The sequence below is a fragment of the Dermacentor silvarum genome, chromosome 2, assembly GCF_013339745.2.
Source record: "Dermacentor silvarum isolate Dsil-2018 chromosome 2, BIME_Dsil_1.4, whole genome shotgun sequence".
Lineage (NCBI taxonomy): Eukaryota > Metazoa > Arthropoda > Arachnida > Ixodida > Ixodidae > Dermacentor > Dermacentor silvarum.
The window spans coordinates 32,668,229-32,694,621 of record NC_051155.1 but is presented as its reverse complement, the minus strand read 5'-3'; the positions used below and the strand labels follow the sequence as shown (position 1 = coordinate 32,694,621).

General features: G+C 48.9%; 1 protein-coding gene across 3 annotated transcripts in view; it reads left to right on the top strand.

The window, feature by feature from the left end:
• The window catches only part of LOC119441412 (uncharacterized protein C15orf61), a 55,342-nt gene extending 30,980 nt beyond the window's left edge, over window positions 1-24,362 (top strand). For 2 of the 3 annotated variants that reach the window (XM_049661254.1, XM_049661252.1), the window contains 3 exons: window positions 15,879-16,107; window positions 22,972-23,083; window positions 24,168-24,362. In XM_049661254.1, the coding sequence (XP_049517211.1) occupies window positions 15,892-16,107; window positions 22,972-23,083; window positions 24,168-24,295 (456 nt within the window). In that variant the 5' untranslated portion in view covers window positions 15,879-15,891 and the 3' untranslated portion in view covers window positions 24,296-24,362. The remainder of the gene's footprint in view (window positions 1-15,878; window positions 16,108-22,971; window positions 23,084-24,167) is intronic. The other variant, XM_049661253.1, reaches the window with a different exon arrangement.
• The last annotated feature ends 2,031 nt before the right edge of the window (window positions 24,363-26,393 follow it).

Here is a 26,393-nt window from a genome sequence, read left to right as displayed (position 1 = left end):
ATGAGGGTGCTTGTTGGCTCCTTGCCTTGGAGGGAGTCTGTTGGGGCTTGTAGCGCTGCTTGCAAAGCTGGGAGCCCGTAGGGTGTGCACCGTTACAGACGATGCACACCGGTTTGCAGTCGTGGTCCATGGAGGGGTCGAGGGTTCCACAATTCGGGCAGCGTGTGTCTGTGGAGAACGGGCACACGTCCTGGCGATGGCCGACTTTGCGGCAGCGAGTGCAAGCCTCGATCTTCTGCCGGTAAGGGATACAGCGGAGGGCACAACCCTCGTAGTTGATGTAGTAGGGGACGCGCTTCCCTTGGAAGGTAATCAGGATGGACTCGGTGTTGCCCAATCGCCTGGCGGATCCTACTGTGAGGTCAGGATTGTAGCTGATGAGGGTGGGGAGGATGGCTTGCTCGGGTGAGTCGATGGGTAGGAGGATGACGCCGCGACAGGTGTCCGAGGGGTCAGCTACGTGGGTTGTTCCGTTGAAGTTGAGGGTGCGGATGGTATTGTAGGAGTCGGCCCGGTCCATATTCGGAGTGCTCACTAGGATAGTATTGCTGATTTCGTTGACGCGAAGTTGGTCTTGAGCAGTGTGCTCGTTGATTGGTAGGCCGGCCGCCTTGAGGATGATCTGGCGCTCCTCTGCCAACTTCTCCTTCGCAGTTTGCCCGGTGGTGCCCGTCGCCCGCACCGTCTCTTATCTTCACACGGCTCTGGTTTCCGTTGAAGCGATAGATCGCGCGAACCTGCGCTTGCTGCCAGCGTTTTGACAGTCGTTGGCTGCGGTCATTCAGTGTGATCTTTTCATGTTTGCTTGTGCGCGCTGACACCACGATTGTTCATTCAGTTAGTGAGCCAATGTGTCCAAGTTTATGCAGCCGATAAAACTGTCCCTACTCCGAATAGCTCTCTACTAATTTGCTATCGCAATCGATGCTTCGCCTTTCGGGCGAAACGGCGACATTTTTTATATATAGGGGCTTTAGGTGGGTAACCCCTTGATCTTGAAAGTAGCGACACTCTCCTCCGCGCGCGCGCTTTCCTCCTCAATTCTCCTCGTCCGCCGGCTGCGCGCGCTGCGCACGGCACGCTATTGCGCCTGGGCTGCTGCGGACGGGCCGCAGAATTCGATGGAGGCGCATTATTTTGGGCCAGTTGCGCGCCCCAGTGGCGTAGAATATTTTGAAAAATGGTGATAACAGCATGGAGAATGCTGAAGGCAACGTTTATGAGGACGTTGGTTTCATCTTAAAGCCGTATGAATGACACTCACTGATGTAAAAGGAGCTTTGAGGCGAGTTCTATACTCCAGTTATTTTTCTGCCACATGATACGCTGCTTTACTTTTTGCATCTGATCTAGTATTGCTTGTGGCAGATCGCTCTATGTTTGGCAGTTTTTTCTTGTATGTGCGCGCATGTGCACCGCAGGTATTATATTCAGTGTGCCTTCTTATAATGAATTACTGGCGAGAGCACAGTCCGTCCATGTGTTTGTCTCAATGTCAAAGTAGCTTTTGCGCTGTGGTTTCTGCATTGAATAGGACGGTTGCGCAATTTCAGTGCCATGAAGCGGTGCCGGCAGCCACTCATCACCCACAATAACAGAATCTGAGGAAAGGTATTTACAGATTATTCTTTAGGCGTCGGTGTCAATGAAGCTTAAAAAATACTCGGTATACCTATGGGAGAAGGCATTCTATATGTTTAGGCAAAAGAAACGCCTCTGGAAAAGGTATTTTGATAGTTCACACCAACATACCAATATTATGTAGTAGGATAGTTAAAATTGTGATTTTGGTTAGACATCAGAAAAACATTTATCACACAAAAAACGAAAAGAATGGTCAGTAAGATGCTTTATTTTCGTGCACGAGCAAAAAAACGTTATTTGACAAGATACAGATAACGTAGAAGAGTATCATATAATATTCAGAGTGAGAAACAATGCTAGTGTACAAATATGCCATTTTCGATTGAATAAGAGTTGACGACGTGCGAGGTGATAGAGTCCCAGCAGAATATTCAGCATTCTGAGGAGAACCCCATTTTTATGCAACGTACAAATTGCCGCAGCAAAAACGCTAATGAGCAGGCCGGAAGAATTGAAAAAATGCAGCATTAGGGGATGCTTTGATGCGAGCAATAAGAAAGGCGCCTTACCTCGCAAACAACACTGCTCCTTGTCGGAACAAAGTTCTTCCGGCCAATGTTGTGCAGCCACTGCTTCTTGCGCAAGCCATCACGCTTGCCTTGCGGTATCGTAAAAACTGCATAGCCATCATCACGCTTCTTGCTGCAGTTATATGGGCAGCAGCACGGCATAGCGCCAGCAGACAGTGCACGAAACAGCGTGCAATGTTAGCGTGCGAAGACGGTCTCTATACGCCGAGCCAGCCGAGCTGAGGCGCAAAATGGCGCGAACGAAAAAGCAAAACACAATCAAAACGCAAGCTCCGCTCGTTTCCAAGGGCAACGGCAGGGAGACCAATCATCGTGCAGGAAAACGGGCGCAAGGCCGTCTGCCGCGGAGGGGACTCGCGAGGGGCGAGGAGGAGGCGAGGAGGTCGCGCGCTGGCGCCAGTGTACAAAGAGTGGCGGTACTTTCCTACATCAAGGGACTTTAGGTGGGCGTAGGGAGCCTCGATGCCAGCGCCGGCGATGCCAGCGCCGGCATCGAGGCACCCTACACCCACCTAAAGTTATCGCCGGCGCTGGCATCGAGGCACCCTAGGCAACACCACCTAGAATCTCTAGTTCTAGGTGGTGTTGCCCTAGGTGGGTGTAAAATCCCTATATAATAAAAGTACCGCCATCTACTCTTTCCTTCGCCGCCTCCTCTCCTAAAGCGCTTGCTTTCGTCTTTACTTTTTGCTTGCGAAATCCAAGTAGACGGTGGCGCACCTAGAAAGTCCACGTTGAAGCTTTCAGGCCGGGCGCGCGCCGCCGCCGCCGGCGGTGACTGCGGCTGCGCAGAGGACTTTCAACATGGCTCTGAGGCGGAAAAGAAGAAAATATAGAGAAGTGAAAAGCGCGCGCTATCATCGTCCAATCGGAGATACAGGAGAGAGAGAAGCGGCGTTTATCAAATGATGGCGGTACTTTTCTTATATAGGGACTTCAGGTGGGTGTAAAATCCATATATAAGAACTTTAGGTGGGTGTAGGGTGCCTGGATGCCAGCTGAATGGCGGCGCAGGCATCGAGGCAGCCTTTAGGCACCCTAGGTGGGTGCCGACTGCGCGTGTCGTCTGCTTGGCTAGAGTTGTTTCGCAGTGGTTGCGTCGATTTCTGTGTTTGCGTGTTCAGTGTCATTGCGGTGTTGCGTGTTTGTTCTTGCGTCATCAAAGCTTCGAGTGAGTTTGTGGTTGTTCTGCTCCCGTGTCTCTGTGTAGGGTAACTATGTGACGGCGGTGAAAGAATGTTGAAACCACAGCGACAGTGAAGAGAGGACTTGCTTTGCGTGGTTGTGCTGGAGTATACTTACTGCTCGAGTGAAGGGCTTGTATTCTTGTTCACTGCACCATCTGATGACACGGCTCGCAGAATGGGAACGAAGGATAAATAGAAACGACAAAACGCTGGCGCCAACTGCTGTGGTGTGTGAAAAGTATTTAAAAAGCCGTTTCATCGAACGCACGTTCACTATCATCGTGGACGGCGTTTTCAACGATCTTCGCCGCAATAAACCGCGTCTTGAATCAATGCGAAATGTACGATACTCCATAAATATTCTACATACCTTGTACCTCAAAGCAGAAAATTAAAGGAGACAAAATACATATCTGTGAGAAAGAACTTCCATCAAAGTGACACAGGCGCACCCAGTCGGTGGCCTCCTTGTGCTCAGCCGTTGAGAGCGCCGAATCGGAGAACTTCGAAGGATCTGGTGTCCACCGCAAAGCTTCTGTATCAGAAGAGTGCGCCCAACGCTGTAGTTTAAAAGCCGCGAGCGCTGATGGATTGCAAAATGATGGTGCACAACGGCCGCAAACCACCAGTGAAGGTCGCCATCCGTACTGCAATCTCGATCTATATTCCAGTCGCGTGGATGAAAATGCCATCTGGGCCAGTGGAACCATTAGCTTATGCCTACTGTGAAGGTGAAATGAAAAAAGATAAAATAATTTATTTGCCATCTTCATTTAAAGAAAATGGTAGTGTTCGGAAAGCTGTGATGAAGACATGAGACAAAACAGGTCACACAACTTGTGATGAGATATAATCCAATTGATCAAGAAAGTTGCCTTAATTAACAGCTCCAGCTTGTTCATGGTGGACTCAGTTTAACTAAAGCCTGCTTCAAAGAAGCAGTACTATAGAGACATGGTTCTCGACGAAAAATGTTTGTTATATCTTATGAAAACACGTACAATGTACGGGGAATATTGTACGTGTTTTCTGCATGTACCAAACAGTTCTCATGTACCAATCAAGCCACCATTATTCTCGGCCTACCCTCGCAAGCTTTCGCTCGCACCTACATAGTACGGCGTGCGGCCGCAATGTTATCGCACTTGGACTTTATATACAGAACATCACGGCGACGGTGCAAATTCGCCTGGAGTGTCCACACAATTCCTATCGCAAAAAAAGCGAAAGTGCAAGAAAGTATGGGGACAACGAACAATCGATAGGAATACTTCCATATAGGAGCATTCTGGCAATTATGTGAAGCAAAAGCTAATATTTTACCTTGAAAGAGCAGCTCGCGGTCGAGAGCTGTGTCCTTGTTGCACGACGTAAGTCGCATCACGATATGCGATACAATGGTGAGTTTGTCAAACCTATGACGATGAATATGCGAAGCACATATACGAGCATCTTCGAAGAGAAGTTTAATATACAGGGTACTTTTTTTAAAAATAACAAGTTGTCGCAGTTTCACCTTAAAGGCGAAGCATCAATTGCGATAGCAAATTTGAAGAGAGCTATACGGAGTAATGATAGCAGCTTTATCAGCTGTATAAACTTGGACATGCAGCAGCACCGGCAACACGCAGAACTGTTGTCGACGCCGTCGGCGTTTTGCCCGCGTTCGCTCAAAATGCGTGCGGCGTTGGTGACTGTTGCCGGAGCCTCTGATATAAATAAGCACTTGGTGGCGCATCTAAACGTCGCCTCCCTTCCCTCCCCCCTCCCCCACGGCCTGTCGCGCGTCGGAAGAAGGCACATTTGCTCTACATATATGGTGATTGTAGAGGAGGAAAGAGACGCCTACTTCTGCAGCCCTTAAGGGAGTTGGCGCTGAGCCGTGCTCCCTCAAGGGCTGCAGAAGATAGCGCCAACCTTTCCCTTTCCCTCAAGAACCACTTATCTCTCTCTCTCTTAAGGGAGTTGGCGCTGAGCCGTGCTCCCTCAAGGGCTGCAGAAGATAGCGCCAACCTTTCCCTTTCCCTCAAGAACCACTTATCATCATCCCTTAAGGGAGCACAGCGCAGAACGCGCGCTTGTTCTCCGCCGTGCGTTCACTCCCCGTGAAAGCGCGCGTCCCTCGCGCCCTTTCACTCGCACATACAGCGTTCGGCGCGCGGCGACGATTTCATCTCCATTGACGTCATACGGAACCTCACGGCGACGGCGACGGCAGAAATCTGCTTTTGAGTGTCCATATAATTGCTATCGCAATAAAAAGGCTATAAGCACAGCAAACATGGCGTTTTGCAGATGAGTTCCAAGGCGAGGCGGACATACATTGCCACTAATAACGTAAGATTCAGAAGACAAATTAAACAAATTATAATCAATTTTATTGCGCTAGCAATTATATGGACACTCAAAGAGGATTTCTGTCGTCGCCGTGAGGTTCCGTGTGACGTCAACGGCGATGAAATCGTCGCCGCGCGCCGGACGCTGTATGTGCGAGTGAAAGGGCGCGCGGGACGCGCGCTTTTACGGGGAGCGAACGCACGGCGGAGAACAAACGCGCGTTCTGCGCCGTGCTCCCTGAAGGGCTGCAGAATTAAGCGTCTCTTTCCTCCTTTACAATCACCATATATAGAGAGCAAACGCGACTCCCACCGTCGTGCATAAGGCCGTGGGGGGGACGGGAGGGAGGGGAGGCGACGTTTAGCTGCGGCACCAAATGCGTATTTATATAAAAATGTTGCGAGGCGAGAAAGTGGTAAAGACTTCCGACGCTGCTCGACGAGTTTCCCGTTCTGATTTCGTCGAAAACCTCTGAGCCGCCCCCAGAGGCCCTGGCAACAGTCACCAACGCCGCGCGCGTTCGGTGCGAACGCGGGCAAAACGGCGACAGCGTGGACAACAGTTCTGCGCGTTGCTGGTGCTGCTGCATGTCCAAGTTTATACAGCTGATAAAACTACTATCCTTACTCCGTATAGCTCTCTACTAAGTTGCTATCGCAATTGATGCTTCGCCTTTCGGGTGAAAATGCGACAATTTTTTATACAGTTGCTGAACTGGCGAATATGCAGGTACTCACATTTTAACGCATCTTAATTTTTTTACCCTGAACGTCGCACCTAATTCGAGATGTTTATCATCGAATTCCAACGGTAAATTCAGCCAATATCGAAACTGAGCGCCGAGGGAGCGCAGGAAACGCGGCCCCGCTGTCATATCGGACCGAAACGCCCCGTGAGGACAAGCGGGAGGAAGTAGCAAACCGAACGTCTCGCCTGTATTTGCCATTTAGACAGCTGTCCCCAAGGCACGAATAAAAAATTAATCAATAAATTTTTGCTAATTAGTCTTCTGAAGCTCACGTTATTAGCGGTAATGTCCACCTCGTCTAGGAACTCGTCTGCGAAAACGCTACGTTCGCTTCCTTCATTACATTTTTGAATAAAAATCTGTATTGTGTAAAAAAAAACTATATATAGCCAGTTTCACATGTCCATATAAATTAGGCATTCTTATTCTCCATTAGAAAAAAGTCGCCGAATAAGTATACTTTAAAAATCCTACGTTGCAATGGGCTGGACCTTCTTATAAAACGTGCTCCCTTTTCCTGAATTGAACCACCGGAAATTCGAGATTCGAAACACAGCCAAGCTGGTACTTAATCTCAAATGCAAGCAGCAAGCAGTAAATAAGCCTTCTTATAGTAAAGAAAAAATCTAAACCAGAAATCCCCTTCCTACATGAGAAATTTATTGCTCCTACGGCTTTAAAAATACAAAAAGTGGAGGGCGCTTAAGCTTCGACTATAAAACGCGGTAGCCTTATCGGGCGCCCCGTTCTCATCGCATTTTTAGGAGCAAAGCTCCTTAGGCTCTCACGTCGTCTGTTGTCGCCGTCGTCGTCGTAGCTCCCCGTCGCGCACGCAGCGCGCATACCGACCGCGCACAGGTGTCGCGCTGCGCAGGCGCCGCTTAGCGCCGCTCGGAAACCCCTCTCCGAGCAAGCGCACGACGTCATGCGCAGAACCGTTCGCAGAGCGCACGCAGCGCGCAGGTGTTGCGCCGGCGCTGCGCCGCTGTCGCTATACACTTAGCACTGCAGTATGGAGGAGCGCGAACGTAAGCGCAAACGTCGTGACTCTGATCCTACAGTTCGAGAACGAGACGCGGCAGCCAAACGGCAACGCCGCGAAGCTAACCCCGAGATACGAGCACGAGAAGCAGCAGCACGCCGGCAACGGCAGCAAGACCCCGAAGTGAAAGCTCGAGCAGCAGCCGTAATCATCCAAGGAGCTTCGCTCCATCATCAGCATTCACTTCGTGGATCGGCTGCCAATTTTTTTCTTTATGACGGCTTCACTGCAACTTAGAACGTTCGAAAGCCAGCTTACAAAGACCAAGCTTACACTGGTCCCCTTAAAGTCGACTTCACTTTTAAACAGAAATGCATTGCTGGTAAGACGTTTTTCTAGGGGCAATATAAGAGTTCTTATATTAAAATGTGAAGGCCCTAGCTAGCATCTTTTTTATTATTTTATTAATTGTTTGCTATTGCCCCGACGCGCGCGCGTGTCAAAAACGCATAAGGCAGGCGAAGTCCTAATTTCACCTGCCGTGGATGCGAGCGCCATCTGGATATCATTTTCGCAAGTAAACTACCCGACGTGTGTCAAAGGCCGCACCAGATAAAGATTATGACATTCTCGTGAATGAATGTGTCAGTGTTGTGTCCCGAAGGAAACCTGCGTCGACCCATCAGCCTGTTCGCCGCGTGAAGCAGTTTCTACAGGACAATTATCTGCGCGTCCTACCAGCGGGTAAAGACGGTGGTTTTGTTGTCCTCACTGAGGGTGAGTTTGCATCAAAAGCTTTTGAAGCGGTAAATTCTGCACTTAAAAGATGCGATGAGGTTTAACTGAAGAAGGTAGAGGCTGAGGGGAAAAAAGTTGTGCTCTCGCCTCAACCTAGCTCGGCTAGGGAAGTGCTTGGAGAAAAGTGAGGACTTTCACTTGAAAGTCGTGTTTTCTGTGAAAGCTCATAAACCTTACTTATACTCACAAACCAGAATGGCCGTTTAGAGTGATAGTGTCAGATAGAGGTACTTGGCAGAAAGCGATCGCCAGTTTTCTTCAGGATTCATTACGCATGTCGCACATCGATGATCCGTTCATTACAAGAAGCTCGAGTGATGTGGTGCAGTTCTTTAGAACGAATTGTGACAAGGGCATTTCAGCCTGCTCTATTGACGTGACGGACTTGTATTACCCCATGCCCCAAAGCCCCCTTTTGGCATGTGTTGAAGAATGCATTGATCATTTTGGGGTAATTGGGTTTCAGACTAAGACAGGCATATCAGCTAGTGGGTTCTTAGAACTTCTTACGTTTTATTTGCAATCAACCTACGTTGAATGCGATGGACACATCTACCTTCAAAAGAGAGGGGTTTGCATTGGGTCGTGTCAGCTGGCACCCATACTCAGTGATATATTCCTGGCTCATTATGACAGAGTTATAGAAATTTCTATGTCAGCGGTGAAGATCACCAAAATTTTTAGATATGTGGACGATTACCTAGTCCTGTTTAATTCTACTCAGTCTGTAAATGATGTACTTACCATTTTTTCTCGATGTCTTGACAATCTGGAGATAACACATGAACTACCTGTCAATAATTCCATCCAGTTTTTAGACTTAAGAATTTTTTTGTTCGATAATCATATTTGTTGGGAATACCATCCTCGTGACAATAAGATGCTGCTTCCGCATCATTCATCACATTCTAAGCTGGTGAAACGAGCAATCGCTAACCTTTGTTTTGACAACGCGTTCTTCAAATACGTCCCCATAAAATGTCTACTAGCTTTGACATACAAAGAGAACGTCTATCGGACGCAGGATACCCTGACCATGTACTTGTATCAGTAGCAGAAAATGCGTTAAAGAAGTTAAAGAAACAGAATGGCATGCACAGGAGCAGTAATGACAACATGAAAAAGGTTGTTGTTCCGTATTTGCATAAAGTATCACACGCTCTAAAGAAGCTTGGACGAAAGGTTAAAGTAGATGTAATATTTTCCGCTCCGCAGAAATTGCTTAGCTTATGCAGTGCCACAGATCCGTTAGCCAAGAAACGTGCAGGTTGTAAAAAGAATCATCAGCCCCCTCTTGTGTCGTGCGTAAAGAATGTTGTGTATCGCCTTCCGTTATCGTGCGGGAAAGTTTACATTGGGCAGTCTGGGAGGTGCCTGAATGATAGGTTAAGAGAACACAAACAAAAATTGAACCGATACCGAGATGTTTCTGTGCATTGCAATGATTGTGGGTGCAAGCCCTTGTTCAAGAAGTGTTCTATTTTGTATAGAAATGTAGATGAATTTACGCGAGAGGTTGTCGAAGCCACTCTGATAGCGAGGGCCGGTGATAGCTGCATCAGCTCCCCTTCAGTTGCTCTGACTACGAATGAATTTGCGTTCCTGAATGCGGCCAGTTTTCATGTGCGATGATCGGGCCTTTTCTGTATGCGGGCCTACAAATACGTTTTTTTCTCGAAATAAAAAGTCAGTTGAAAGTTAGCGCTCGTCCTGTTCTCTCGTTCTTGTCCGTGTCTTCTAGCGCTATGACCACCTCTGATAAACTACCCGAGCGCGCGGCTGTAGGTCTGGTAGAAATGCTGGAAAAGGGGTTTGTGTTTGAGTTTCCTCGTTACATAATTATGTTTTCTCGTACATTCAAATTACAATCCGACGCCACCATGTTTGTAGGTTGTGGTTAAGTCATACTTTACTGTTTTTCTGACGGATTTCACTGTGAGAAATTCAATTTTTGTTCACCAAAAGCTTGCACCTTGTGAAGGGCCTTCGCGGTTGCGGTGGTTCGGGTTGATTTTCTCCGCCACGAACGCCGGCATCCACGCCGACGCCATATTTCCTGCGACACGGGGTGCTTACGCTCTCGCGTTAAAAAGCGCAGCAGCCGCCTTCTGAAAACATGGCGGTCTATGAAGAGCGGGGGCCGCGGCACTTTTTTTTTTTAAATTTAATGGCATCATTTTTGAAACGGGGCGGCTACAAATAGTCACCTAGCCTGCTTGATTTAATCAGGTATACTATACATGTTCTTTATCTACCATTTTTGTATACCTCTCATTAATCTTTTTCTTTTTTCCCAAAAAATTTACCTTGTACCGCGCTACCTATAATTTTAAGAGATCAGGTCTATCAATCTCTTCCCAGCTTTTTTTCCACCAGTACTCTAATCGTCTCTTGCTTATCTCTACGGCTGATCGGTTGATGTTTCCTTCCACTTTAAGCCCAATACATACAGAAATTGGAGGACGCTTAAGTTTCGCCTTTAAGAGTGAAACGCGATAGCGTTATCGGGCCCCGTTCGCATCAATGCACCTGATGATGATGATGATTTATTGGCATTTCCTTTGAAACGGAGCGGCTACAAATAGTCACCTAGCCTGCTTGATTTAATCAGGTATGCTATACATGTTCTTTATCTAGCATTTTGGTATACCTCTCATTATTCTTTTTCTTTTTCAAAAATTTACCTTGTACCGCTACCTATGATTTTAAGAGATCAGGTCGTATCCATCTTTTCCCTGCTTTTTTTCCACCAGTACTCTAATCGTCTCTTGCTGATCTCTACGGCTGATCTGTTGATGTTTCCTTCCACTTTAAACCCAAGCGCTTCTGGGAGTTGCACGTTACCTACGGTTCTCGCTGGGTGGATCCCGTCGCATTTCATTAGGATGTGCTGAGTGGTCTCTGGATCTTTACTGCAGCATACACATGTCTCATCTAGTTCCGAATATTTGCTCCGGTATGTTTTGGTCCTTAGGCAACCGGCTCGAGCCTCAAATAGCAAGGCACTGCCCTTTGTGTTATCGTACAGATTTTCCCTTCTAATTTCTTTCTTCTCATTCTTGTAAATCTCCATTGTCCTTTTTGTTTCCATTCTTTGCATTCAATTCACGGTCTCTATTTATCTCACTTTCTTTCTGATGACTCCTGGTTGTCTATTTACAGTTTCGATTATACCGTACTTGGTTGCCAACTTCCTTGACCTCTTCCTCCATTCTGTGTCCACGACTCCACGCTTTTCATGTAGAGATAGTTGTGCATTTAGCCGCCCATTTATTTTCATCCAGGTTCCTGAGCCTTTCTTCAAAACTAATTTTGCTCTCTGCTTCTCTGACTTCAAAAGAGGTCCAACCCATGTCATCCTGCACTGCCTCATTTGTGGTATTACCGTGGGCTCCCAAAGCCAACCGGCCTACTGATCTTTGGTTAACTTCCAAACCTGCCAATATATCCGATTTTAAGCATAGAATGGCATTTGTGAATGTTAGCGCTGGCACCATTACTCCTTTCCAGATTCCACGCACCACCTCATACTTATTGTGGCCCCACAGTGCTCTGTGTTTCATTATTGCTGCATTCCGCTTCGCCTTTATTTTCAGATTATCTTCGTGGTTGCTTGAGAAATTCTTTCCTTTGCCTAGGTACTTATATTGTTTCACTATGGGTATTACTTGCTGTTGAATTGACACCACGAAGTTACTCGTCTCTTCATTAAAGATCATAATTCCTGATTTCTCTGTGCTAAACTTAAGACCCATTTGTCGCTGCATTCCCACAGATATTCGCAAGTATCTGTAAATCTTTTTTATTGTCCGCTAGTAGCACAATGTCGTCTGCGCGTACATCAGTCCAGGGACCTTCTGTTGCACCATTTGTCCATTACGCCTGTAGGATAAATCAAAACCTAATTCGCTGTTTTCCAGTCGCCTTTCTATAACCTTGACGTAAAGCGTGAACAACAATGGTGACAGAGGGCATCCTTGCTTCGATCCTTGGCGAATTCCCACCATTTCATTTCCTTTTCGACCTTCCCATACCACTTGTACTTGGTTGTCTCTATATATCTCCCTCATCAACTCCACGAAATCGTCATCTATGCCTTCGTAATGAAGAATATTCCACAGCAATTCCCTGTCTACGTTGTCATAAGCTCCTTTAATATCTAGAAATGCTTTCCATAAAGGTCTTTTCTGAGCTACTGAAATCTCTATGCACTGAGTTAGTACAAACATATTATCCTCTAAGCGTCTGCCTGGCCTGAACGCATTTTGTAGTTCCCCCCAATACATCGTTTTTCTCCACCCACTTCGACAGTTCTAATTTTATGGCTTGCATTGCCATTCTATATACCACCGAGGTTACTGTAACTGTCCTGTACGAGCTCGTCTTATCCTTATCTCCTGTGCCTTTGTAGATGAGATTCATCTTGCTTTCATGCCATCCAACGGGAATTTTCTTTGTTCTAATCACTTGCTCTATGGTATTAGTCAGCAGTGCCTTGCTTTTTGGACCGAGGTTTTTGATTAGCTGTATTGGGATTTCATCGGGTCCTGCTGCCGTGTTGTTGCACGGCAGCAGCACCCACTTGCATTGCAGCGCTCCTAGCGGCAGCCGCCGACATTCATTGCATGCGGCGCCACCCGGGAGGCCGCGGTCGCCACACTAGCCAGTATATTCTAGGCACCGGCGCTGTCGCGCATACACGCTTGCGTCACACACAACTGTTATCATCATCAGCCTATATTTATGTTCACTGCAGGACGAAGGCCTCTCCCTGTAATCTCCAATTACCAGTCTTGCGCTAGCTGATTCCAACTTGCGCCTGCAAATTTCCTAACTTCATCACCCCACCTAGTTTTCTGCCGTCCTAGACTGTGCTTCCATTCTCTTGGTATCCATTCTGTAACTGCAATGGTCCACCGGTTATCCATCCTACGCATTACATGGCCTGCCCAGCTTCATTTCTTCCGCTTAATGTCAACTAGAATATCGGCTATCTCCGTTTGCTCTCTGATCCGCACCGCTCTCTTCCTGTCTCTTAACGTTAGTCCTAAGATTCTTCGTTCCATCGCTCTTTGTGTGGTCCTTAACTTGTTCTCGAGTGTTTTTGTTAACCTCCACAGCATTGAATCGGCTGGACTCTCGACCATTTTCGGAAATCAAGATCCTTGGACCATGGCCGTATGCGTCGATGGCACAGAAAGCCACGAAAGCCTTGTTTCACTACCTCAAGTCGACCGGTCTTGGCGACCGTCTGTAGACATCGGGCAAAATGTCAAATGTGCGCGAAACTGTGCTTTCTCTCTTTCCTTTCTCTCTCTTTTCATCCCTATACCCCGTTTCCCCAGTGCAGGGTAGCAAACCGGACGTGCGTCTTGTTAACCTCCCTGCCTTTCCTCTCTTCTATCTCTCTCTCCCTCTTTTTAACCTCCAAGTTTCTGCCCCATATGTTAGCACTGGTAGAATGCAATGATTGTACACTTTTCTTTACAACGACCGTGGTAAGCTCCCAGTCAGGATTTGGCAATGCCTGCTGTATGCACTCAACCCAATTTTATTCTTATGTAAATTTCTTTCTCATGAACAACTGATCTAGCCTTGCATAAACAGGTTGGTCCACCTAGTCAGGTTTGCGGAACACCGAACGATGCCAGATGGTCAGCTACTTGCAGAATGTATCGCACAACATTGATTCTTACAGCGCGTGGAATCTGCGTAATGTTTTAGACATAGTTGATCTGAAAGTTGATGAGCCGTGCCTAATGCGCTAGCATTCTTAGGATACGTCACGCACTTTCCGGGAGTTATCTGTGTTGACATGTATCTAACCGTTTTCCTGCCTACCTGGGTCACGAGTCAGTCAGCGGTGGAATATTAGTGACGCGTTGGTGACGTGTTTATGATAAACGTGCCAACCTTTGCCGTACACCCTATGGCGGTGTACCGTAGTGACGATAAGGCCCTGTCCCTGTCCCTGTGGTCACTAAATAAACCACCGGATCATATATGTTTCTTATTCTTTAATAGTTCAAATAACCAATCGCACCATCACATCTTAATAGTCATGATTGGAAATACATAATTCCCATCATAGTACAGCTTCGCTGGTGTTCCATCTCCAGCCCAGTGGAAGGGCTGACAGTTTCTCCAGTGGCCTGAGCAGTGACCATAGACAGTTAAACCATATCTTAGCACACTGTAAGCCAGGGCATGTACTGAGGTTTTGCGAACCGAGAAAGACAAATAATGCCGTATATTGTACATTCAGTAAAATATTGCGCGGAGTTAAAAAAAAACATGTTTCAGGTGAGAGTTCCAGGATAGGTCTCTGTCTGAATGCACCCCGAGGAATATTACTGAGGATACACATTTAAGTGCTGCACATTTGTACGAACAACAATTTGGAGAGTGCAATAAATATATAGTTGCTTGTCCGAGTCAGCTGTGTTGGCGCAGGGTCAACGGGAGGGGCAAGTCACAGTGATGGCATCAAATACACATTTTATAGTCTTGTAGCTTGAACTTTCTTAAGTAAGTATGTGGATTTTACGTGCCAAAGGTCTGGTAATGAGACATACCGTAGTGGGTGACTCCATTTTGATGCGAAAGCATCAAATGGCTCATTGAGTGAAAAAGCCGGCGTCTGTAGCTGCGAAACGGCACCTAAATTCCCATGTGCTGCGACGCCACGTCATGAGCGTGCCTCGACGGAGCAAAGCGGGTGAAATGGGACACCTGCTTCCACAATAGCGCGTCATGTGTTGCGTGAGGGGAAAGTGCGCCATGTGTTGATCTCACCCCCACTGGGCTTAGCTGCTGCGCGCGCCTGCCGGCCTTGGTGGCCGCTGCTGCTTCGTCGGTCTCTCGCCGCGCACGACGTCGGTGGCGTGCGGCGTTGGCACCGCAGGCTGCTGCTGCTTGCTGGCTCGGACGGCACGTACCGCTATAGAGTCTGAAGCATCTACATCGGCAGTAGCGAAACGTGGCCGTCCACGCGTGCAGTACACCTTAGGCGAAGTAAGGGAGCGGAAGAACGCAGCAAAACGAGCGAAGAGTCAGCCGCGAACGCACTGCGTGAAAATAAATGCACTTGATTTCTGAGCAGTATCGTACAAATTTCCTGATTCCGGTCTACAGCCAACATGCTAACGTAGAAACTGTAAGAAAAACAACCCGCACCAATTTAATCGCAAGACTCGATACCCGCAGCAGAAAGCATTGCTCGCAGCGCAAAACTCGAAAGCGGCGTTCAACTGGGCATTAATGCTTTGTCATTCACAACTCATGACTGCTTTGGTGTGCCCGGATTTTTTTTTTAATTTTGAGCACCAGGGGTTCTTTAAGGTGCAGCTAAATCAAAGTGCACTGGCGTTTTTGCATTTCTCTTCCGTCGAAATGCGGCCGCCGAGCTCGGTATTCTAACCCGCGACCTCATGCTTAGAAGTGCAATGCCATAGCCGCCAAGCTCCTGCGACAGATTTTAATTTCATTCCTTCTTTTATCGATAAAGAGAGAAAGCTGTAGAAAAACCTTGCAGCCAAAAATATCGACACTGACTTTATTTTCACAGAGGTGTGATCTCTGAAGGTTCTTTTTTTTAAATAGAGTTTCGGAGTGGTGTTCTAACGGCTGCTGCGGCTACGCCTTCGCTGCAGTGGCCAGGGTTTCATGGGGCGACAGAGCTGGGGTCCCGTGACGCGGATGAGCTTGGCTCTCGGTCACCGCCTGGAGTGTCGCCCCCTGGCGTCGGAGGTGCTCAGTTGCCATCTGCGCCAGCGAGGCCTTCCCCCATGGACGTCGTTTCTGGTGCGTTACGCAGCGGTGCGCAACGACCATTTCGGTTGGTCGCACTTCAACTGGCCCCTGGACGGAGCAAACTACCATGTATGTATGTACTATACCTTAAGTATCACTTAAATGTGGACGACTTCGTCAAGAAACGTTCAATGTCTATTTACTTTACCAAATGTGCATCGCGCTGACTTTCGGCCGCCAAATATTACTGCTGCTGTTCAGCCGGAACTGAAGGATTTCCGCCATTATACTCGGCCGGACGCCGACATGGAGTTAAACGGCAGCTGTGACCTCTGCAGACGTGATCAGCGCTGTCCTTTGCAATGGTAGAAGATGAGGCGACACTGTTAGCATGCAAGTGAACTCCTGCTTCGAGGTTTTAACGCCCTTGAACACATGACATGCATATATATTGTGCCTCCGCCTTTCACAATGCCTGTTGTATTTCTGGTAAACCTTCAAACAAACAACAAGCGCATGATGAAAACTTCGTCTGTCAGTCAGTCAGTCAAGAACTTTATTGAGGTCCTGAGAAGTTTTAAGCCGTTGTGGATTCCACGCGGGGAGCTCCTCTGGCCGAAACCGTAGGCGACGCTCAAGTCGGGACTGGAACGTGGTGACGCTCCGCCAGTTCTTGGGCCCTCTGGACGGCCTTGAGTTGGAGTTTGAGGTCCGGACTTTTGAGGGCTTCTTCCCATTCGGGCTCACTGGTGAGAGGGCTCTTTGGTAACGCGGTACATTGTCATAGCATGTGCAAGAGTGAGCAATAAAGTTCGGGGCAGTCTGGGCAATTTGCCGGAATGTCTGAGTTGTAGGTGTCGTGACGGATACGAGTCCCTTTGTAGCATTCGAAACGCGGCCGCCTGCGCGCGTTCGAGTTTGGCGTGCGGGAGCGTCTGATAAGATTATTTATTATTGCGATAGCAATTATATGGACACTCAAAAGCAGATTTCTGCCGTCGGCGTCGCCGTCGCCGTCGCCGTCGCCGTCGCCGTCGCCGTGAGGTTCCGTATGACGTCATTTGGAGAAGAAATCGTTGCCGCGCGCCGAACGCTGTATGTGCGAGTGAAAGGGCGCGAGGGGCGCGTCTTTCACGGGGAGTGAACGCACGGCGAACAAACGCGCGTTGCTCGCTTAAGGGCTGCAGAAGTAGGCGTCTCTGTTCTCCTTCACAATCACCATGTATGTAGAGCAAACGCGCCTTCTTCCGACGAGCGAGAGGCCGTGGGGGAGGGGGAGGGAAGGGAGGCGACGTTTAGCTGCGGCACGCAGTGCCTATTTATATCAGAGGCTCCGGCAACAGTCACCAACGCCGCACGCATTTTGAGCGAACGGGGGCAAAACGCCGATGGCGTCGACAACAGTTCTGCGTGTTGCCGATGATGCTGCATGTCCATTGCATGGGTGGGTGCAGGGTAAAATTTAAGGGAAGATATACCAACCTCGATGCCATTGGTAACGCCTTGCACGTCGAAAGTCAGCGAGGGCCACAAACAACTTTGCAGATTCCCCAGTACGCATATGCCTCGCACCTGACCTGCTCCCTATTGAACTGCTGCAATTTATGAGCCAGCAACTGATGCCAAGTGTACCAGAAAGCTGGAAGACCGCCAACATTATACTCATCCATAATTATACTCATCCATAAGAAGGGAGACGTTAAAGAATTGAAGAATTATAGACCCATTAGCTTGCTTTCAGTATTGTATAAAATATTCACCAAGATAATTTTCAATAGAATCAGGGCAACACTTGACTTCAGCCAACCAAAAGATCAGGCTTGCTTCAGGAAGGGATATTCTACGATGGATCATATCCATGTCATTAATAAGGTAATAGAGAAATCTGCGGAGTACAATCAACCTCTCTATATGGCTTTCATAGATTATGAAAAAGCATTTGATTCAGTAGAGATACCAGCAGTCATAGAGGCATTGCGTAATCAAGGAGTACAGGAGGCATAGGTGAATATCTTGGCAAATATCTACAAGGATTGCACAGAAACCTTGGTTCTCCAGAAGAAAAGTACAAAGATACCTATCAAGAAAGGGATCAGGCAAGTAGACACAATCTCTCCAATCCTATTCACTGCATGCTTAGATGTATTCAAGCTCTTAGACTGGGAAGGCTGAGGAGTTAGGATCAACGGCGAATATCTAAGCAACCTTCGGTTTGCAGATGACATTGTCCTATTCAGCAACAATAGGGACGAATTACAGCAAATGATTGAGGACCTTAACCGAGAAAGTGTAAGAGTGAGGTTGAAGATTAATGTGCAGAAGACAAACATAATGTTCAATAGCCTGACAAGGCAACAGGAATTCAGGATCGCCAGTCAGCCTGTAGAGTCTGTAAAGGAGTGTTTATCTAGGTCAATTACTCACAGGGGACCCTGATCATGAGAAAGAAATGAGCTGAACAGGAGCATAGCGGATCACTGCAGCACCCTTTCCAAACAGCAGTGGGACGAAGTCTGTAACTCGACTGACGGGCAGGTCCGTAATTGAAAAACATGGAACCTCCTCAAACACCTGCTCGACGACACCAACATCCGCACCAACCAGCGCTATTCTTTCGTGAAGATACTCCATCAGGCCAAAATGACCGCACCACTGGAAGACGTCGCCAAGAGCCTCGTGCAGAAATATATTCCGCTTCCCACGGTCCCGTCAATTCCTCACCCCGAATACACCTGTACCGACAACACCCACTTAGACGCCGACTTTTTCGTCAAAGAGGTGCGCCGAGCTCTTCACAAACTCAATGGCCGCTCCACCCCTGGCCCCGATGGCATCCCCAACAGGGGATGCCAACAGGCCCCGACGGCATACCTCACCGGTGTTATCAACGAAACGTGGAAGGGCGAGCTACCCGACGCCTGGAAACTCGTCCACACGATCCTTATTCCCAAACCGGGAAAAGCGCCTAGCTTAGATCACCTCCGGCCCATCTCGCTCACGCCGTGCCTGGGCAAGGTGGCGGAGCACGTCGTCCTCAACAGGGTCGGTCGCTATCTCGAGGACCATGACTGTTTCCCGCACCACATGATCGGCTTCCGACCTGGCCTATCTTCTCAAGATGCCATGTTACTCTTAAAACATCAGATTCTCAACGGAGGAAACACTCGGGATATCCGTGCCATACTCGGCCTCGATTTAGAAAAGGCATTCGATACAATCGCCCACTCGTCCATCCTGAAGGCGATCGCAGACCTCGGGCTCGGGCGTCGGTTCTACGACTTTGTCCGCTCCTTCCTCACCCGGCACAGCGCCGTCCTCCGCGCAGTAGACCTGGTGCCAGAAGAAGTCGAGCTCGGACAGCGGGGAACCCCCCAGGGGTTCGTCCTCTCGCCGACGCTCTTCAACCTAGTGATGATCGGGCTCTCCGAACGACTCTCGAAGATCGACGGGCTAAATCACACCATCTAGCTATGCGGACGACATAACCATCTGGTGCTCCGCGGGGTCAGATGGCTTCATCGAATCCGCCCTGCAGGAGGCCATTGAAACTTCTGAGTCCTACCTCGAACCCACCGGTCTCAAGTGCTCCCCCACCAAGTCGGAGCTGTTGCTGTACTTGCCCAAACGCCCTGGCGCCAAGCCCAAAGGGTGGAAACCCCCGGCCGAACGCAACATCACACTCCGCATAAGAGACGGTCGTATAGTTCCCAGGGTAGACTCCATCAGGGTCCTGGGTATGATCATCGAGTCCCGCGGAACCAACACCCTAACGGTGCAGAAAACCATGACAAAGACTGAAAATGTAATATGACTCGTACGTAGAGTGGCCAACCGGCACCACGGCCTGAAAGAAGACAACCTACTGCGTCTTGTACATGCGTTTGTTCTCTGCCACTTTACATATAGGTCGCCGCCATACACAACTGGCTACGTGCGCGCGGAGCGCGACAAACTCAACGCCCTTATTCGAGAGGTTGTGAAATGAGCCCTCGGCCTCCCTATCACCACTTCCACGTATAAACTCCTCGAGCTTGGCGTGCACAACACGCTAGAAGAAATCGCCGAGGCTCAGGAGCGAACGCCGATGATCCGACTCGCGACCACCAAGGCGGGCCGCCACATTCTGCGCGAGCTCGGCTTTTTCTCCTCGATGACCAGGGATCCCCCAGATTTTACGCCGGTCCCCCGCGATCGCTCCCATTCATCACGATCGTTCCCATTCCGCGAAATATGCATCCCGACCTAAACAAAGGCAGGCGCCTTGCGCGAGCGACCGCCCTTCTCAGGCGCATAGACATGAAAACGAACGATGTCTCGTTCGTGGATGCGGCTGCCTATCGCAACAACCGAGCCTTCGCCGTGGTCGCGGTCTCATCCTCGCACCGGATCCTCAGCTCCGCCACGATCCTCACTCGAGAGCCCGAAGTAGCGAAGCAAGTAGCCATAGCCCTAGCTGTGCTCTACAAGCAAACGGCCAGTCATCTACAGCGACTCCAGACCGGCCATCAAAGCCTTCGAACGCGGCGTCGTCTCGGACCAGGCGTTACGGACCCTCCGCAGCGCGGATCAGAGTACCCTCAAGCACCACACCGTCATCTGGTTCCCCGCCCATCTCGGCCGGGTGCCGGGTGCCCCGCCAAACCTCAACGAGATCGCCCACGATGCAGCGCGTGCGCTTACTGACCGCGTCGTCCCAGGGAAACCCCACCTCGCCTAGATAGAGACCAACGGGGATGCACCCATTACGTACAACGAAATCACAAAACACTACCTTGGATGCCGCATCTTTCCGCCTCCACACCCCAAACTTAACAGACCGCAGGTCCTAACCCTACGCTTATTACAAACAGACACGTACCCAAACCCCGCCAAACTACACGTTCTCTATCCTGACGCGTACCCCAGTGACACGTGCACCTCGTGCGGATACGCGGCGACACTCACACACATGCTCTGGGAGTGTAGAAAAGCTCATCCCGACTCTACCTCGGACAAGTGGGAGAAGTCCCTCAGAAGCTCGCTTCTCGCCGTCCAGCAGGCCCACGAAGCGGCCGCCAGGTATTCCCTGTCGGTCCGTACGTGGGAGACGCCCGCTACGCCCTAAGCGCGTCCTCTAGGACCTAAACAATGTTTTCCCAGTCCAGTCCAATAAAATTGGGTTGGAGTGCATACGGCATGCATAGGCAAATCCTGACTGGGAGCTTACCACAGTCGTTGAAAAGAAAAGTGTACAATCATTGCATTCTACCGATGCTAACTTATGCGGCAGAAACTTGGAGGTTAACAAAGAAGCTTGATAACAAGTTGAGGACCGCACAAAGAGCGATGGAGCGTAAAATGTTAGGCCTAACGTTAAGAGACAGGAAGAGAGCGGTGTGGATCAGAGAACAAACGGGGATAGCCGATATTCTAGTTGACATTAAGCGGAAGAAATGGAGCTGGGAAGCCCTTTATTTAATACGCTGGATGGATAACCGGTGGACCATTAGAGTTACAGAATGGGTACCAAGAAAAGGGAAGCGCAGTCGAGGACGGCAGAAAACTAGGTGGGGTGATGAAGGTAGGAAATTTGCAGGCGCAAGTTGGAATCACCTAGCGCAAGACAGGGATAATTGGAGATAACAGGGAGATGCCTTCAACGTGCAGTGGACATAAATATAAGCCGATGATGATGATGATGAACTGATGTCACAGCCTTGACCATTAAACTTTGTTGTAGTGTTTCCCACCGCAGAACATGCAGCGGAACTGCCGTGGTCTACTAAGAGGAAACCATGCATGCTTCTTGGGTCTTGCTCATCCATTAACAAGGTTCCACATTATCTACGTAAAGTATAAGAAGCAGAAGAAAGGTTCGGAAAAAGGAGGTCGAGAGCAAGATGCTTAAGATGGCACCTTTGCCTTTATTATTATTTAATCTCATTACACCTTTCACATTATACGCTATAGCTATTCCTATTATGCTTATGTGTGTTGTCGCCCACTCATTTCAAATACTTATAGCTAAAATTAGCAAAGCTTTGTTTTCCTTCGCCTTACGACGAGGTTGAAGCTGCAGATGAGAAGGTGGCATGACGACCTTACGACGGTGTCGTCGTCGGCGTGATAAACAGACGGAGGCACTGACGGACAGATGCAACCCTGTTTCGAGATGCTGTCGCACTGTAACGCGACTTCACAGCAGATAAATTGCACGGCGTCATAACAATTGATGGGGTGAGTCTCAGCTGGAGTTAGGTTGATGCCAGTTGTGTGTTGTGTGCAACGTACGGTACACGCGGAGGGGGTCTTGCAACGTAGGGCGGTATCGAGGGCTATAAGTAATAGGGCATAAATGGTCATTGTCTTAGTTGGTGCCTGGTTTGCTTTCATTTGTGATTCGTCTAATAAAAAATTGTCGCAGTTTCACCCGAAAGGCGAAGCATCAATTGCAATAGCAAATTAGTAGAGAACTATACGGAGTAAGGATAGTAGTTTTATCAGCTGTATAAACTTGGACATGCAGCAGCACCAGCAACGCGCAGAACTTTTGTCGACGCCGTCGGCGTTTTATCCGCGTTCGCACCGAACGCGCGTGGCGTTGGTGACTGTTACAAAGTAAATTTCGAGAAATTTCTTGTTACGTCGGCTGCAAATGAGCGCTCAAAAACGTTTGTGGCTCGAAAAAGAAGTACAGTGTGAGAACAATGCTTAGAATAAATTAAATAAGCGCCACATGTTTCGCAGCAAATTGCGTAGTGAGATGTTCTAAGTAAAGAAGTTTAGAATGCAGCGCATTTTTTACCAAGAAACAGTGAATATTTTGTCATGAGACTTTAATGAAAACGATTTCTGTTATAGTTGAGAAAATAATATTTGAGGAGAAGCACTCGGCGCATCTATTTGGCGTCTCTGCGTAATTGCTCCGTAATGATTACGGAGCAATTACGGAGATATGCGAACAATTACTATAATTGTTCGCACGGCGGTAAACTCTTTCGCGTCTATGCGCAGGTGCTGCGGACTGGGTGCTACCCGTTCATCAAGTACCACTGCTCCCAGAGGGCGCCGCAAGACCTTACTGTGGAGGACACGTTTTTCCGCGTAATCAAGCTGCTCAATTTGGGTGAGTGCGGGGCGCAGGATTCTGTCTGGCCCAGTCAGGGGCGTGTAGGTTGCTTCGTACTTATCACAGTGGTGTTTGGCGATCTAGCAATAGGTTTCGTGTACCTCCCCGCTGCACAGCATCCACAGTCCAAAAGCTTGTTTTAGACGCGAAATGCGATGAATTATTGTTAACAAGCACGTCTATTTCGTTCGTACATCCACCGTCAATAGGTGTCTGACCCGTCATGGTGCCTTAGTGGCTTTGTCGTTGCACTGCTGTAAGCCGGAGGGTGCGAGATCAAATCCCGGCCACAGCGGGTACATTTCGATGGGGGCGAAGTGCAAAAGCCCCCGTGTACCATGCATTGAGTGCACGTTATGAATCTCCAGGTGGTCAAAATTATTCCGGAGTCCCCCTACTACTACGGGCCTCATCATCATATCGTGGTTGTGGCTCGCAAAACCACAGAAAAACAAAAAAGAAAAAAATAAGAGATATCTGCCAAAGCGCGAGTAACTTTGAAACATCTAAAAAGAGTTTAATGGGACAGTCGTAATCGTGAAATATCTTATTTCCTTAAGTTGGAACAGCTCGTCTTGTGCTATGCTTGCGAACGGCGAGCAGTGCAGTGCCCCCTAATGTCTGACCTCAGATATTCTGTTCATAAATCTCGCGTCTAAACCGCAGTGCCAATACGTCACTGTGACGTAAACTTATTCTTGTTTGTTTAGAGCGCTTTTGTGCCGTAAAAGAATAACAATACTTGCTAGATTGAGTCATCGATTCCGTTAGAATGCGATAATAATGTCTGTTTCTTTACAAGCATTTAATGGTTACTGAGAACTGGCTGTCAAAATCTATGACGTCACAGGGAGCTGCTGCGGGAATTTCAAAATGGTGTCGCCACGTCTTCCTTGCGATATGTCTTTTTTGCCACGCTTTCGTTCAGGTTAAGAATGATGTCCTTCATATTCCGGAAGGCTATGCCTTGTAAATATAGTTTAACCCAGCATTCCCTCTCAGTTCCCTAATAAGGGTCCGCGAAGCAACGTGGTTTTGCAGTGTGGCCAAGAGAAGAGTGTGACTTGCGAGTCTCGTGCAGGCATACCTACGCTGGCGTACGGCCTGGGCTCCCTGCTCATGATTCGGCACCGGGAGGTGGTGCAGACTTCCCGCGGACCCGTCACCGTCTACTTCCTCTACCCAGAGGAACCCGGCGCGCAGTACTAAGCTCTTCAGGACGCGGACACGCCTAATGCTGTCTAATGTTGATGATTCCGAGGAATAAAGAAAGACACCGTAGTTTTGTTTATCAATGAGCATATTTCATTGTTTCATCAAAACGAAAAGAGGTTCTAAAACAACAGACAACAAACTTTTGCGACTTTCCAGAATCACAACCTAATTTCCAGAGAACATGTCTTTTATTTTTTTTCGAGCACTTGCAGTAGGAGTTTAAGTTGCCTGTAATTAAATCTTTAAAACGTTGCCCCCCTATTACTCGCCCGTTTGAAACCTAGCTTTCCCGCATATAACGCTTTCGAGAACTCGTTAAGAATTTTTTTACAATAGCAGTAATTTATTCCCACGCATTTTACACTGCGAGAACATTCGCATATGTCACCCCCCCCCCCCCCCCTTCCATTCTAGCGAAATTTTTGCTTGGTGGCATTTGTTAACCTGCCAACCCGACAGATTTCATTCTGAGCTGCTCGTAAAACAAACTCTTATTTCTCCGAAGTGCTTGCTGACATGCAATTACGTATACATCGCTTATTGCAAAAGCCGCAATGAAGCCATCCACTTTGAACATTGCATACACATACACATAACCCATAACCTGGCCATTACTTTCACCTAACATAAACAAGGTGCCTCCTTTAGTTCACCGAGAACACCAGAAACCCTACCACAAATGTCGTTATGTAACGCATGAACCTAGAGACAAAACAAGGTGTCATGAGTGAGTGGACAGCGTCAAAGCCACGGTGTAAAAAGGAAGGTGATCCGACGGCGGCGCGAGGCGCGGCCACTTAGTGTGACTTTACGCACGCCGCTGCCGCAAGGGGCAGCACCTGTTTTGGGGGCCACTTTTTCGCTCGCTTTGCTGGCGCTTTTATGGGCACGCGCGGCAGAAGTGCTTTATTTCGATGAATATATGTCGTTCGCCTGCTTAAAACGACTCTACTTGGTTGGAGGAACGTCCCTTTATATTTCTGCCGACATTCCGATTGACTCCGACGCGGCGAGCAGCGGTAAGCGCAGCGCGCCGTCTGCTCGAGCAGACGACGCGTCTCTCTCGTGTTCGAAATGACGGTATTTTAACTGTAAGTGGCATGAAACCATCTACCTGCTCAGGATTTGGCGTCTAAATAACGAAAAATTGCATATCTTTGGGTATGGGTGTTTAAATGCTGACGGAGGTCGTAAATTATCCACTGTTGTGCCGCTTCTCCAAGGCCTCCTGAACACGTGCTGCCCCTAGCGGCGGCGCTCACTTCCGGTCACACGAAGTGGCCGCTCTCTCGCCCCAGCGCAGGCGCGCCGTTGGAGCACCTATCTTCTTACACCGTGGTCAAAGCACTGCGTAGGAGCGTCTGCTCCAAACACCGTCGAGTCGCCGACAAAGACGACGATGTTGGCGGGCGGTGGCACGAGCGACCGGACGAGGGAGAAAGAGAATCGACCAATCAGTGGTGGACACGAAAACACAGGCTGTGGTACGAGGAACGAGCAGAGAGAGAAGAGGAGACTGGGACGCTCGAAGAAGAGATCGCTCGGAGACGGGAGGGGTGAAAAGATCGCTGGTGTCGAGGTCGGTGTAGTCGGGGTCCAGACCCGAACCCGAGAGCCTCAACAGAACCAGCACGACCCCGGCTGTCCCTGGAGAGATCCGCCGAGCGTAGGGCTTGGCTATTCCTGCGGCAGCTGCTGCTGCTGGCGTTCCTGTTCCTGCTGGCGTGCCTGTTCCTGTTGGCGTTCCTGTTGCTGTTCCTGAGCCGCCGTGCGGTGAGCAGAGGTCACCTGGGGGTGACCAGAGGCCTGGAACGACGCTGGCGAGAGGCGCCAGGGCGAAGCCGCGAGCCAGGAAACCAGTACCGGCGCCGCTCAGCTGTAGCGGTCGGACTTGGTCGGTCTTCGACTCCGACAACCTTGGACTCGGACGTCCGGGTTGGCTCTACCGTGCGTTCGCGTCCGCGTCCCTCGCATGCCACTGCCCGCCACGTCGCTACTGCCGTCAACGCAAGTGCTAGTGCACGCCGTCAACGCAAGTGCATGCCCGAGTAACTAAGACTCGATGATTTTTGTTTCTTTGTTTTGATTGAGA